The sequence below is a fragment of the Rhineura floridana genome, chromosome 18 (genome assembly GCF_030035675.1).
Source record: "Rhineura floridana isolate rRhiFlo1 chromosome 18, rRhiFlo1.hap2, whole genome shotgun sequence".
In the NCBI taxonomy this organism is placed as follows: domain Eukaryota; kingdom Metazoa; phylum Chordata; class Lepidosauria; order Squamata; family Rhineuridae; genus Rhineura; species Rhineura floridana.
In genome coordinates, this window is record NC_084497.1 from 28,289,090 (window position 1) to 28,302,500 (window position 13,411).

At 45.9% G+C, this 13,411-nt stretch overlaps 1 protein-coding gene across 1 annotated transcript in view; it reads left to right on the forward strand.

Moving 5' to 3' along the window:
- PLOD1 (procollagen-lysine,2-oxoglutarate 5-dioxygenase 1) overlaps nucleotides 1–13,124 on the forward strand; it is a 22,697-nt gene extending 9,573 nt beyond the window's left edge. The window contains exons 8-19 of the mRNA XM_061600642.1: nucleotides 971–1,072; nucleotides 1,777–1,908; nucleotides 2,068–2,189; nucleotides 2,554–2,658; nucleotides 4,106–4,231; nucleotides 5,317–5,458; nucleotides 5,613–5,726; nucleotides 6,797–6,862; nucleotides 7,254–7,358; nucleotides 9,342–9,488; nucleotides 10,606–10,731; nucleotides 11,581–13,124. Coding sequence (XP_061456626.1) covers nucleotides 971–1,072; nucleotides 1,777–1,908; nucleotides 2,068–2,189; nucleotides 2,554–2,658; nucleotides 4,106–4,231; nucleotides 5,317–5,458; nucleotides 5,613–5,726; nucleotides 6,797–6,862; nucleotides 7,254–7,358; nucleotides 9,342–9,488; nucleotides 10,606–10,731; nucleotides 11,581–11,736 — 1,443 coding nt within the window. The 3' untranslated portion in view covers nucleotides 11,737–13,124. The remainder of the gene's footprint in view (nucleotides 1–970; nucleotides 1,073–1,776; nucleotides 1,909–2,067; nucleotides 2,190–2,553; nucleotides 2,659–4,105; nucleotides 4,232–5,316; nucleotides 5,459–5,612; nucleotides 5,727–6,796; nucleotides 6,863–7,253; nucleotides 7,359–9,341; nucleotides 9,489–10,605; nucleotides 10,732–11,580) is intronic.
- Nucleotides 13,125–13,411: the final 287 nt, after the last annotated feature.

Consider the following 13,411-nt stretch of genomic DNA (forward strand, 5'->3'; position numbering starts at 1 on the left):
CCAGTTTTTTTCCAGGCCTTCACATCTCTATCCACAACATATTTTAGGGAAGGACCAGAGCTCAGTACTATTATCTTGATTAAACAGCAGATCAAAATGCAAAGTCACTGGGCTCTAACAGCCTATCAGGATGTTACATCACAGGACCCAGGACTGCTCCTGATGCCCCAAATGTGTGGAAGTTGGTTCCAGTTTTTCAGTGGAGACAGAGAAGCACATGCCACACTGTATTTTCATTGGAGGTTTTGTAATTGCTGTTTTTTATTAATGTTATTTAATTTTGTAAATTGTTTTATGGATGTTTTCCTGTATTTGTGTTTTTCTTGTAAGCTGCCTTGAGGGCCTTTCAGCCATAAGGCAGGGTATAAATACATAAATAAATATTAATAATAATAACGCTTAGGAAGCACACATGAACCACGCACGCAGGAAACAAGAAGCCCTGGTTAGTGCAGAGTATAAAGATGCCAATTTCACATGATTTAACTTGTTTCTGCTGAACAAACGCTGTTTACGCAGGATGTTATTGAGGCCTTGCTTTTTCAGGCTGCAGGTGTCGCCTGCCTGAAAACCTGGAGAGCCGCTGCCAATCAGTGTAGTCACTACTAAGCTAGATGGAGCAACTTTCTGCTTTGGTATGAGGTAGCTTCCTACGTCTTAGGAGAAGGGCATAGCTCAGTGGCAGAGCATCTGCTTTGCATGCAGAAGCTCCCCGCTTCAATCCCTGCCATTTTCTCTTAAAAGGATGACGTAGCAGGTTATTTGAAAGACCTCCTCTGCCTGAGACTCTGGAGAGCTGCTGCCAGCCAGAGTAGACAATGCCAGTCTAATCTCTGACATGGTGGTGCAAGGCAGTTTCCTGGGTTAAAGACTAGAAGGACAAATGTCCTTGGTTGCAGAACCGTCTTCACAGAGTGCAGCATTTCAGCTTCATGAATAAGGATCCGGAAATCTTTCTCTCCCCGCAAAGCTGCAGCTGAACTACCTGGGCAACTACATCCCTCAGGTCTGGACCTTTGAGAAAGGCTGCGCGGTTTGCAACGAAGGCTTGAAGAGCCTTGCGGATGTGAAGGTAGGGGCTAGCACTTATCGGGGCAGCCAAGGGGCTGGATGGGGAGTTGGAGGCTGAAAGGCAGGGATGGGGAGCCCTGATTTGCACCCTCCTTGAGTCTCCCCAGAACTACGACCCTCTCTTCCTTCCCTGGATTGGAGGATAGAGAGAGGGGTGTGTGAGTGTGTGTAGAAACTAGCCTATTGTACAGAGGTGAAATTTACATCTGTTGCTCCGCCCACTTTTGCCTCTGGCCCCGCCCACCATTGACATGGGGGCCCCAGAAGGGAATGCGGCCCTCGGGCTGATCCAGCACAGCCTTACGTGCTCACTAGCATCCTGGAAGCATCTGGCCTGGCTCAGGGTAAGGAAGTGCCTGGAACCAAAGTCCGGGGCTGGCTGGTTCTCTTAGGTCTGATCCTGCAGGGCTCATCTTATTTTATTTTATTTCGTGTTTAATTATTTTTATTTATTACATTTATATCCTGCCTTTCCTCCAAGGAGGTCAAGGTGGCACACTTGGTCTCCTCCCTCTCCATTTTGTCCTCACAACAACCCTGTGAGGTAGGCGAGGCTGAGAGGCAGTGAGCGGCCCAAGGTCACACCCAGTGAGCTTCACGCCCCAGTGGGGATTTGAACCCTGATATCTCCCAGGTCCTCGCCTGACGCTCTAACCACTACACCACACTGGCTCATATTCCCCCTCCCCTCTTACCTGAATGCAGGAAGATGCACTGCCTCTGGTTCTGATCGGCATCTTCATTGAGCAGCCCACCCCCTTCCTCACCCAGTTCTTCAAACGGCTGCACAAGCTCCGCTACCCAAAGAAACGGATCCAGCTGTTCATCCACAATTGCGTGAGTGACGCCATCCTTTCCTTAGAGGAAGGCTGTTCGCCTCCCAGAAGCCTTTGCTCTACAAGCTCTTGTCAGGCACTCAGCCAGCGAGCACAGTCGTGCAACCAGCCATGACTCCGGCGTAACTCCGTGCACCGTTCTGCTTTGTGTTGCGCACAGGAGGAGCATCAGCTTTCCCAGGTGGGTGCGTTTGTGAACAGGCACGGACAAGACTATCGCTCCGTCAAAGTGGTAGGGCCGGGCGACCGCATGGAGAATGTTGATGCTCGGAACATGGGCGCGTAAGTGTTTCGTCTGCCCTAGACGCTAAAATGGGAGGGCCGTAGCTCAGGGGTAGAACATCTGCCTTGCATGCAAAAGGCCCCAAGTTCAGTCCCTGGCGGCATCTCCAGGCAAGGCTGGGAGAGGCTCCTGCCTGAAATCCTGGAAAGCTGCTGCCAGTCAGTGTAGACAATACTGAGCTAGATGGACCATTGGTCTGACTCAGTATAAAACAACTTTCTATGTTTCTCTCCTGATTGCTTGTGGGTAAGAGATAGGACAAGGTATAGGCAGCGGCGGTGGCAGCTTTTCCAGGTATCTGCTCTTTAAAACCTCTTGAGCCAGCCACACTCTGATTGGCTTGTCTGCTTCCTGCCTCCCTAGGGATCTGTGCAGGCAGGACCCTGTTTGCGAATATTACTTCAGCCTGGATGCCGTAGTAGTGCTCAAGAACCCAGACTCGTTGCGGATCCTGATTGAGCAGAACAAGTGAGTGCCTTCAGCCGGCTTCCCATTCCATGGGTGGCTTAGTTCAAGGAGGAGGCCATGGGGGTTGTATGCAATGCTAGTCCTACTCAAAGTAGACTCGTTGGAGTTAATGAACGTGTCTAATTTAGATTCATTAATTTCAGTGGGTCTACCCTGAGCAAAACTCAGTTGCATACATCCCAGGGTCTTTCAATACTGAAAGGTCTGAATATAGCTGCTAGATTGGAACAAACATCCTCTGGGACAGCAGTTTTTTTTTTTTTAATTATTATTATTATTATTATTAGACTTCTTACTTGCCCTTTACCATAAGGTTCCAGGGCAGCTGACAACAATTTAAAATTCAGTGTTAAAAAAAGTTTAAAGCAAATATGACTCCCTCTCACTCCACAATTCCATGTAAGCTCAGGAAAAAGAAGAAAAACCAGACTCCAGTTTCTTGAGCATCTCTGCTTTCATAGTTGAAATTACAAAGAAGCACGTTTCTAGCCCTTATGAAAGAGGTGATAATAATAATAACAATAATAATAAATTTTATTTCTAGGCCGCCTATCCGGCCGCACAAGCGGCCACTCTAGGCGGCGTACAAGATTAAGTAAAATACAACATACAAACTACATAAAAACCCAAGAACTGCCATATAAAACGAAACCGAACCCACCCATAGCTAAAACCAATAAAATTAGGCTACCCCAGGGGTCTTGTAGGCCTGCCTGAATAGCCAGGTTTTCAAGGCTTGGCGAAAACTTGGCAGGGAGGGGGCATGGCGAAGATCATAAGGGAGAGAGTTCCAGAGGGTGGGGGCCACGATTGAAAATGCCCTCTCTCTGGTCCGCACCAGTCTAGCTGTTTTGACTGGTGGGACCGAGAGAAGGTCTTGAGTGGCTGATCTAGTCAGGTGGCATATTTGTTGATGCTGGAGGCGTTCCTTCAGATAAGCTGGGCCGAGATCGTATAGGGCTTTAAAGGTTAGTACCAACACCTTGAATTGGGCCCGGTAAACAACTGGTAACCAGGGTAGATCTTGTAACACCGGAGTGATGTGATCGCGGCAACGGCTGTTCGTAATCAAACGTGCCACCGCATTCATGCTTGACATTGCATGGCAGGGTCTCTGAATCCAGAGGAGATGCTGAGTAAGGTTTCCAGGGTTGAGAACTTCGTTGTCCTGATTAGTTCCTTTTCCCTTTTTACAGTAAACAACAGAATATATAATGTACTTTGCATAATTTTATACCAGTTGTACAGGTTAATCTTGGTGCAGAATATTGGGTTTTGATTTTGATTATTTTTAAGTGCAAAGTAGAGAGACAGCTGGGGATATCCTGTCCATTATCCCACTGTTCTCCACTTGTGTGCACCTAAATTTTTCCCACATTTTGAGTCCACATAAACACTAATATCCAACTTTTTTTTACTTCTTTTCCTCTGTTCCCTCCCCGGACAGGTTTGTGATTGCCCCACTTGTGAGCCGCCTTGGGAAGCTATGGTCGAATTTTTGGGGGTCCTTGAGTGCCGACGGTTACTACGCCCGCTCAGAGGATTACGTGGATATTGTTCAAGGGCGGCGAGTGTGAGTTTCAGATGAAGCTGTGGCTGCATTTGCATGCCACACTAAACTGCAGCTTAGCACCACATGCAGGAGTAGGAATGGGCTGCAATGAGCCACAGGCTCACACTCCCCCCCCATTGCGTACCCGAGAAGAATAGTTTTTTGCTCTCGTGTCAAATTGAACCATAGTTTATTATTATTATTTATGGGGGGAAAGGCGGGGTATAAATTTAATAAATAATAAATAATAGTTAGCACAATGTGGACAAGTACGAACAAGCTGCAGTGAGCCTCAGGCTCACACACTCTTCCCCCCACCCTTACTGTCACATGTCTGAGAGGAGGAGTTTGGAAGCTTCTGCTTCCATTATTGCTTAACCATGGTTTGTTGTGTCATCTGGACAAAACAAACTGGTTAACACCAACTGTGATTAGTTTCAAACAACACAATGCCAAACTGTATTTACTGAAGCTGTCCTGTCTGTAACTATCATTCAGTCCTGGGTCCAAAGAACATAACAAGATATGGTTTATCACAAGCAGAAGTTTCCAAACTCCTCCGCCTCTACCGTGCACTCATGGTAATAAACACATGCCTGCAGAAGGCTCTCCTCTTTCAACAAGCGTTTGAAGCAGATACCTTTATCCCAGTCTGCAGTCAGACTGGAATTCTTTTTAAGATGTTTTCTTTTAAAAATATTTTAAAGATGTATTCATTGTTTTATCACTTCTTGTTTGCCACCCTGGGCTCCCTTTGGAAGGAAAGGCAGGTTATAAATTTACTAAATAGATGTGTTATAGCAGGCACCATTTTGGAATTCCCTCCTCCCTATGAGAGAGAGAGAGATGGGAGGAAGAAGCTCCTTCTTAGATGGTGCCTAACCCTACAGTTTTTGTAAGATCAGATATTAAAAACAACAATCTTTCTCTTTTTTTCCTAAATGATGCCTCTTTGATTTTGAATCAATATTTTAGCTGATTGACCAATTAAAAATCTTAATGTGAAACTAAAAACATTACAGCCCTAGTGATTATATTTGGAAAAGGTTTTTTGGGGGTGGTCAGCTTCTCTTCGTGCCTCATTCCATCTCTTCCCCCTTTCTCAGCGGCCGCTGGAATGTCCCGTACATCTCGAGCGTCTACCTGCTGAAAGGCAGCATCCTGAGATCGCGGCTCACTCAGACCGACCTTTTCCGCAGCGGCAAACTCGATGCAGACATGGCGTTCTGCCACAACATCCGGAAACAGGTTGGTGCAGTGAGACGCTGTTTTTTTTCTGGGAGGGCAAAAAAGGAGGTCCACTCAGTAGGCTACAGCTGGAGATGAACTCCTGGGTGGATTTGCTCTGTGGGATACTAGTTCTCTGCTGCTAGCGAGGGCTCCTTTCCTCTGTGCCCTGCAGGGGATCTTCCTCTTTGTGACGAACCAGCAACAGTTTGGGCATATTCTCTCCCTGGAGAATTATCAGACCATCCACCTCCACAACGACCTCTGGCAGATCTTCAGCAACCCGGAGGTGAGGCGTCCCTTATGGGATAAGTCAGCTGTCAATGGCTTTCGTAAAACCTAGCAGCCAATTAGATTTCTCTAGGAGCCAGTTAGGAAAGGAAAAACTATAGTGTGGGTGGGCGGGGAATGTGTATGCTGAGCAACAGGAAACATCCTGTGTTCCTGTTGGTGTGTGTACAGCAGTGATGTGGGTTTTCCAGAAAGTTTTAAAGAGTGTCGGAGACAGTATGCCTCTGAATACTCCCAGTTGCTGGGAGTCACAAGTGGGGAGAGTGCTGTTGCACTCAGGTGTTGTTTTTGGGCTTCCCATAGGCATCTGGCTGGCTGTTGTGAGAACAGGATGCTGGACTAGATAGGTCATTAGCCTGATCCAGTAGGGCTCTTCTTATGTGGGTGGGGGCTTCCAATTTTCATTCAACTGCAAACATTTGGGAGGCATGGGGCTAGTGATTTTCCCAAGGACACCCAGTACGCTTGCGGCTGTGTTCCAATTTGAACCCACCTCCCAAGCCTTTAGAGTGAGAGTGTATGGTTCCCAGGCAAACCTGAGCCCCTGGATACCTGTCTTTTTCAAAAAAAAAAAATAAGAATGACTAATGAATCATGCAACACCCCCCCCCAATTTTCTTTCTTTTTTCTTTATTTGCAATTATAACGGGGGGAAAGGAAAAACAATAAAAATAATTTTATTTATTAACAAATTTTACTTACAAAGAACAAGAGAAGTCAACTGCCAGCTAACACTAACAAGGATATCCCATCAATCCTGCTTTAAACATATACATCAATGTAAGCCGCCCAAATGTCCAAAGAGGTGTCTAAGTGACATTGATGATTATAACACAGACAATCCAAACACAGAAAGGGCAGTGAGATCTTCCAACCGCTGGGTGGTAGATGGTGGAACATTTGTCCTTCCCGCCTTGTGGAATAAGTCTCTCAGCCACCGCAAGGGCTCGCCGGGGCCGCCTTTCTTGCCCGTCTGTTAGTCATCACACCACAAGGAGAAATGATTTAAGAGCGCGTGGACCTCCCCCACCCCCAATTTTCATTTGTTCTTATGTTCTTCTGACACAGGACTGGAAGGAGAAGTACATTCACGAAAACTACACTGACGCCTTAAAGGGCAAATCGGTAGAAACGGTAAACAGCTCTTGACTCTTTCAAAAATTGGGGCTGATTTGGGGTGCAGCGGACCATCAGAGCAGGCAGAACACTGAGTGGTAAACCAAGGAGTTGCCTGCTTCGAGTGTCCCTCCTTTGGGTAGCTGCCTGTGTGTGGCCTTTTCACAGGTGGCACCTGTGATCTTTACTGTGTACAATTTTATTATGTGTGTGTGCAATCTTATTGTAAGCCGCCCGGAGTGCCCTATTATAGGGTAGAAGGGTGGGATAGAAATATTTTAAATAAATAATAGAATTCCTTCTCCAGAGACGTTCACTTGGTTCCCAATTGGTCTTTATTTCAATTCCTTTGTTCCTTCGTCTTCCTGTCCAATGCCTTTAAGCTCTTACCGTTCCTCTCTCTTGCTAGCCCTGCCCAGATGTTTACTGGTTCCCAATTTTTACTGACACGGCTTGCAATGAACTAGTAGAAGAGATGGAGAATTTTGGCCAGTGGTCCAGGGGAGACAACACGGTAAGGCAACCTTCCTGATAGCTCCACCAAAGTTATTGGGTCATGCACACAACAATATTTTAAAATCGTTACAGACGAATGATTGTATGGATATGGGTTTTTCTTCATTTGTTTTGTTTGTATATCACAGGAATGTGGAGTGCTGCCTTTTGCTGAGTCGGGGCCGTTGGTCCCCCTAGCGCAGTATTGTCGACACTGACTGGCAGTGGCTCTCTAGAGTTTCAGGCAGGGGGTCCTTCCTGGAGATGCTGGGAATTGAGCCTGGAGCCTTCTGCGTGCTCTGGTCTTTACTTAAAGGTTTTAGCCTTCGCGGTTCTGAATGAAGGGCCGTTTTAAAAACATAGGAAGCTACCTTCTATGGAGGCAGACCATTGGTCTGTCTAGCTCAGTATTTCCAACACTGATTGGCAGTGGCTTTCCAGGTTTTCCAGCAGGAGTTACACCCAATTTTACCTCGAGATGTCATTGAGGAGTGAACCTGGGACCTTCTGCACGCAAAGCAGATGCTCTTCTACCACTGAGATATGCGTGCGCATCCCTGCCATCAACCAAGATGGTGGCAGAGGCATCAGGCCGTTAGGGAAACCTCAGCCGCCATCTTGGTTGATTGATGGCAGACTTGCTCCCACAGTGCGACAGACCCTGGCATGTCTGGTGCCGCCCTGGCAACCAGCATTTACTTTTAGAGGTAGGCACAGTTGCAGGTGGCTGTTGTGAGTCTGCACAGCAGTTTGGGGGGGGTGCCTCAGAACTCCCTCCCGTGATCCGCACCGCTACCTACCCACCCCAAGGAGGGTCCCTTCAGGGGCCCTCGGCCAAGGCCCAACCTGGCTGCCCTCTGGCACCAGCCCTGACAGCCCTGCCCCATAATCACGGAGAAGGTGATTCCAGACTTCTCCAAGAGAGGCCCAGAGTCTGAAACAAAATGACCTCCATCACCCTCCCCTCCTCTTTTTAGTGTAGTGGCTAGAGTGTTGAACTTGGACCTTGTAGGAGTTTTTTAAAGCAGATTTTCCCAATGTATAAATTCCACATCAGACCCCCCAAACTGAAGAGTATGCTTTGCTCCCTGCTTCCACCCTTGCATATCAGTGGCAGTTTCTCCCTAGGAGTCACTAGTTCTTATTTATTATGCAGCAAGAAACTTAAAAGGTGGACAGGGAGTACTTTAAAGGTACTTACAAGGATGCGACAAAGTGTTACCTGAAGGGTAAATAAGGGGCCCAAAAGAAGAAGGTGGTTTAATATGGTTTGGGCAGTTTGCTTTAAGGATGGGAAAATGAGCACATTCTAGCCTTATATCATTTGTATACATGCTGTCCCTAACATTGCCTGTCATTTAAGTGCTTAATAAACACATACACGTAATGTGTCTAATTTCCCCGTTTTTCCAACTGCACTTTATCAGCTTACCAACTGTGCAAAAAAATTTCCAACTCCACATTTTAACTGTGTCTAATGATTAAAAAATTAGACATTTTGTGTCTAATGATAAAATAGACCTTGGAGACCTGGGTTCAAATCCCCACTTGGCTATGAAGCTTACTGGGTGACTTTGGGCCATTCATTTTCTCTTAGCCTAACCTACCCCACAGGGTTATTGTGATGATAAAATGGAGAGGGAGCTTCTCAGAGGAAAGGTGTGATATAAATGTTATATTAGAAATAAAATTTGTTAAATAAATAAATAGCTGTATACTTTTTGGTGCCTGCCTGAAACCTTTTTGTTTAGGTAAGCCTATCCGGAACATAGAAGTTGATGTGTTTTAATCTTTTTAGTCAATTGCTCTTTTAATTATTTCAAAAATGTTTTTAATTAATTGTTTTTCACTGTTATATTGAACATTTTAATGTTTTTTGTAAACTGCTTAGAGGTTTCCTACAATCACACGGTATATAAATTTTGTTAAATAAAAAAAAAAAAAAAAATTTCAGTGTTTGGGTTTCCAAAGAGCCATCATCTTTGTGCCATAAACGTTGCAGGACAGCCGGATCCTGGGGGGGTACGAAAACGTCCCGACGATCGACATCCACATGAACCAAATCAGCTTTGAGCGGGAGTGGTACAAGTTCCTCTTGGACTACATCGCACCCATCACGGAGAAGCTGTACCCTGGATACTACACGAAGGTAAGAGCCAGTTTGTTTATTTTGGTGGAAAATTATGTCCCAGTTATAATTGGCAGGAACTGACAGTGCAGTAAAATTTGAATGCAAGATCCTCAGTTTCCTAACTTGAGGACTTTCGGGGCACAGTCCAGGGCTTGCCATGGGATGGAGCTGCAGGGGGAACTAGGAACCTTGGGGTTTGTACAAATACACATTAAAAATAACAACCACTGTGCTTTGGAAGAGCCAAAGCTCACTGGCAGAGCACCTGCTTTGCATGCAGAAGGTCCCAGGTTCAATCCCCAATGGCATCTTCAAGTAGGGCTGGACAGCCACTGCCAGTCAGTGTAGACAGTAAGCTGGATGGACCAATGGCCTGACTCGGTATAAGGCAGCTCCCTATGTCCCTAAGCTGCCTTATATGGACTCAAGCCATTGAGCCATGTAGCTCAACCCTGACTGGCAGCAGCTCGCCCAGGTTTCAGACAAGTGACTTTCCCAGCCTAGAAAGGCTGGTCATTGAACTTTCCGGAACTTTCTTCATGCAAAACATGTACTTTACCACTAAGCATGTCCCTTTCACTGAGCTTCAGCTCTCCTGGTCAGACGTACCTACGTCTCTCCAGACTCAACCTCAGGGAAAATAAATTCGGCCAGGTTTGTTGGAGAAGCCAGCTGCGCACAGCACTGGTTGGCTGGTGACTGTGATGTCTCAACCCTACCTTCCCTCAAGCCGTTTTTACAACCTTTTCAGAACTGATTGTCCCCAAAGAGAAAGTGCTAGATGACCTTTTCATTGCAAAAAAGTACAGCCTGCATGAAGGTTCAAGGCTGATGACTGAATCCGCATTGGCATTGCCCAAAGTGTTGCCAGTCTTGTTCAAAATATGTAGGGTTATAGCCAATGCTAGTCCTACTCATAGTGGACCCATTGAAGTGAATGACTAACACTAATTGATTTCAATGGGTCTGCTCTGAGTAGGAGTTAGTTGGATGCCACCCATTGATTCCACTGAAATGCAACACAGGTTGGAGGATTTGTCCTGCCATGATGCCCTATATGCCTTAGACGTACAGCCAGATGCCTTAGGATTGTTGTGGTGCCACCTTTCACAATGTGTCCTCTCTGCTGGTACAGACCCAGTTTGAACTGGCCTTTGTTGTCCGGTACAAACCCGATGAGCAGCCCTCACTGATGCCGCACCACGACGCCTCCACCTTCACCATCAACATCGCTCTAAACAGCGTCGGGATAGATTATGAAGTAAGTGCCCGTGGAACTATACTTCCAGATGAAAGACTGTCTGGAACCTAACAGGCTCATGCACGAGCAAACCTCAGTTATGGCTCCTGGAGAAAGCTAAACCACCAGCCCTGGTTCAGACAACAGACTAAGCAAAACCATGGCTTAGCTCAGCACAGTAGCAAAACGATCAGGGAGGAGCAAAGTGGCCGCAATCTCCTATCCTGGAACCCGCACATTTATGCTAAGCCATGGTTTGGCTTAGGGTTTAGTCTGAACCGGTCCACAAACTTTGGTATATATTGCAGTAGAGTGCAGAAATAAATAGCCCAGTAAGACCCGGTAGTTGAAGGAACAAAGAAATGTAAGGTTTATTACTACAGGGAGACAAAGCCATTCTCAGTACAGGCATACATAGGCTAGTGCTCACACACACTGTCTCTCTACGAAGACGGAGGAAGTGAAGCCTGACAAAATCAATCTAGGTATCAACAAGTGGGTTTACTAAAGAAGAAATTGACGAGGAAATAATGGGTTGCCACTGGTTCAGGTTAGTTGTTACCCCAAAGAGTTTTATTCTTGAGCATGGCCAGAATCCACGCAGAACATCGCCGTGCAATGCTTTACATCCCCAGCGTCTTGGCACCTGTATTTTTTAAACACGTATTTCAAAATAAAGTTGTGATTTTTTTAAACAAAGAGTGTCTTGCCCTCTCCTTCGGAGAGTGACTCGACAAATGGTCAGTTCTTCCCTCCAGGAGAAAAGGTGGACTTGGGAACTTCATTCCATGTTCTGACCTCCAGGGTCAGCAATAGCAACAGTTCCTTTTTCTCCTCTGAACCCTTTCTGTGTTTTTTCTTTCCCTTCAGGGCGGAGGCTGCCAGTTCCTGCGGTACAACTGTTCCGTCAGAGCACCCCGGAAAGGGTGGACCCTCCTGCACCCCGGCCGTCTGACACATTACCACGAGGGCCTCCCTACCACTAAAGGGACCCGCTACATCGCCGTGTCTTTTCTTGATCCTTAGAGCTGCTTCTTCCAGAAGGACAAAGAAATTGGGGGGGGGGATCTTTTCCTGCCAGCTTCACTCCTCAGCAGGAAAATCTCCACCAGGGTTGAGGAATCCCTTGAATTCACTGAACAGCTTCACTCAGAGACAGATTTGTTAAGACAGATTCTTAAGACGCACGAACTCACCTCTTGAGGGCCTCTAGTTCCAATATAGGGGAGATCTACCAGAGAGATCTTGGCGTTTGAGGCAGAATGCGTCATCCTCCTAATTGACATTCCTCTCGTTTAATGTGGGGCATGATCCTGCAGGAATTTCTCCCGCATAAGCCTCGCTAAGCAGCCCATTTTGTTTCCATGGGGCTTGAACAGGAGATTCACCCCAACCGATTCTATCCACTCCTTTCCCACCCGTTGATGATGCCCAAAATTCACCAGCCTGGCAAGCTACCTTGCTTTTGCCTTCTGATAGGGATGCCTTGTAGCTTCCATTCACAGGCAGCCCCAAGCATTTTGGCGTTCCAAGGAAGAACATCCAAACAGGGCCTCCCATTTACTTGTAAACATCTAACAATAAAAAAATTATAATTTGGCACCCTTTCTTGGCACCCCAGTGGCAACTGCTGCAACTGTTCCCCCACACCACACCCCAGGCTTGGCCTACAGTGAAGTAGTAAGAGTTTGAGGTGGCAGAATAGACTACACTTCAGAACGAAGGCAAGGTAACACCATTGTTAAAAAAAATGCATTAAAATTATCTTAGATTGCTAAGAGTGCCATGCCTCTAAATGGAACAAAGATTTTCTTGGAGAGTTTTTTTTCCTGTTGGGAAGACAGAGGCATTCTGTCTATGCTCAGGAGCATTTTGCAACCAGGTTCCTTTTTTCTTTTCAAAAATACAAAATGTTTTGAAGTATTTTGCCATTCTCTTCTGACAGGAAGGAGCTTTTTAAAAAACCAGGATGCCTTTTGACCATGCACTGAATGTGTTCCTTCTGAATTGAGCCATTTTTTCACCTTTTTAAAAAAACAGATCTCCATAAAAGGAGATTTATGGATTAGTCCATAAAAAACCAAATCTCCATTAAAAACACTAGCCCTACTTAAAAAACAACAACCTGGCTTCATTCTTTTTTCTGTCAACTGAAGGTAAGTCTGGCTAGCCCATTTAAAATTTTATCAGCGGCTGCACCCGTGAGGCAGGTACACATCTTCGTCCCCTGTTTTGGTGTAACACCCAAAGCGGATTGAATCTTGGCGCCGGAGAGGAGCTTTCTAAGAGCTGTATGTATTTATTTACGAGAGGCGGCCCTTCTAGGACATCTGGTTTTTCTGCACATAGTTGTACAGATTTCAACAGATTTTTACATTAAAATGTTTATGAAAACAACCAAACAACTGCTGCTGTTGATTTTCTTGACGTGGGTGTAGGGCACTTACAGGTGGCAGGGTCTCACTGCGCATTTTAGACACTTCCTTTGGAGGGGGATATTAGCGGGGAAGCAAATATCCCTCCTCCTCTTACCGTTCACCAGAATACAATCGCAGACAATTTATATATTGCATTTTTCACAAATGCATCTGTGCAGAAAGCGGTTCCCATAAAAAAGAAACTGTCTATACAGTCATACAATAATAATACAATATGAAAAATATAGTATTGTTACAACATAACACTGAAAAACATCAAGATA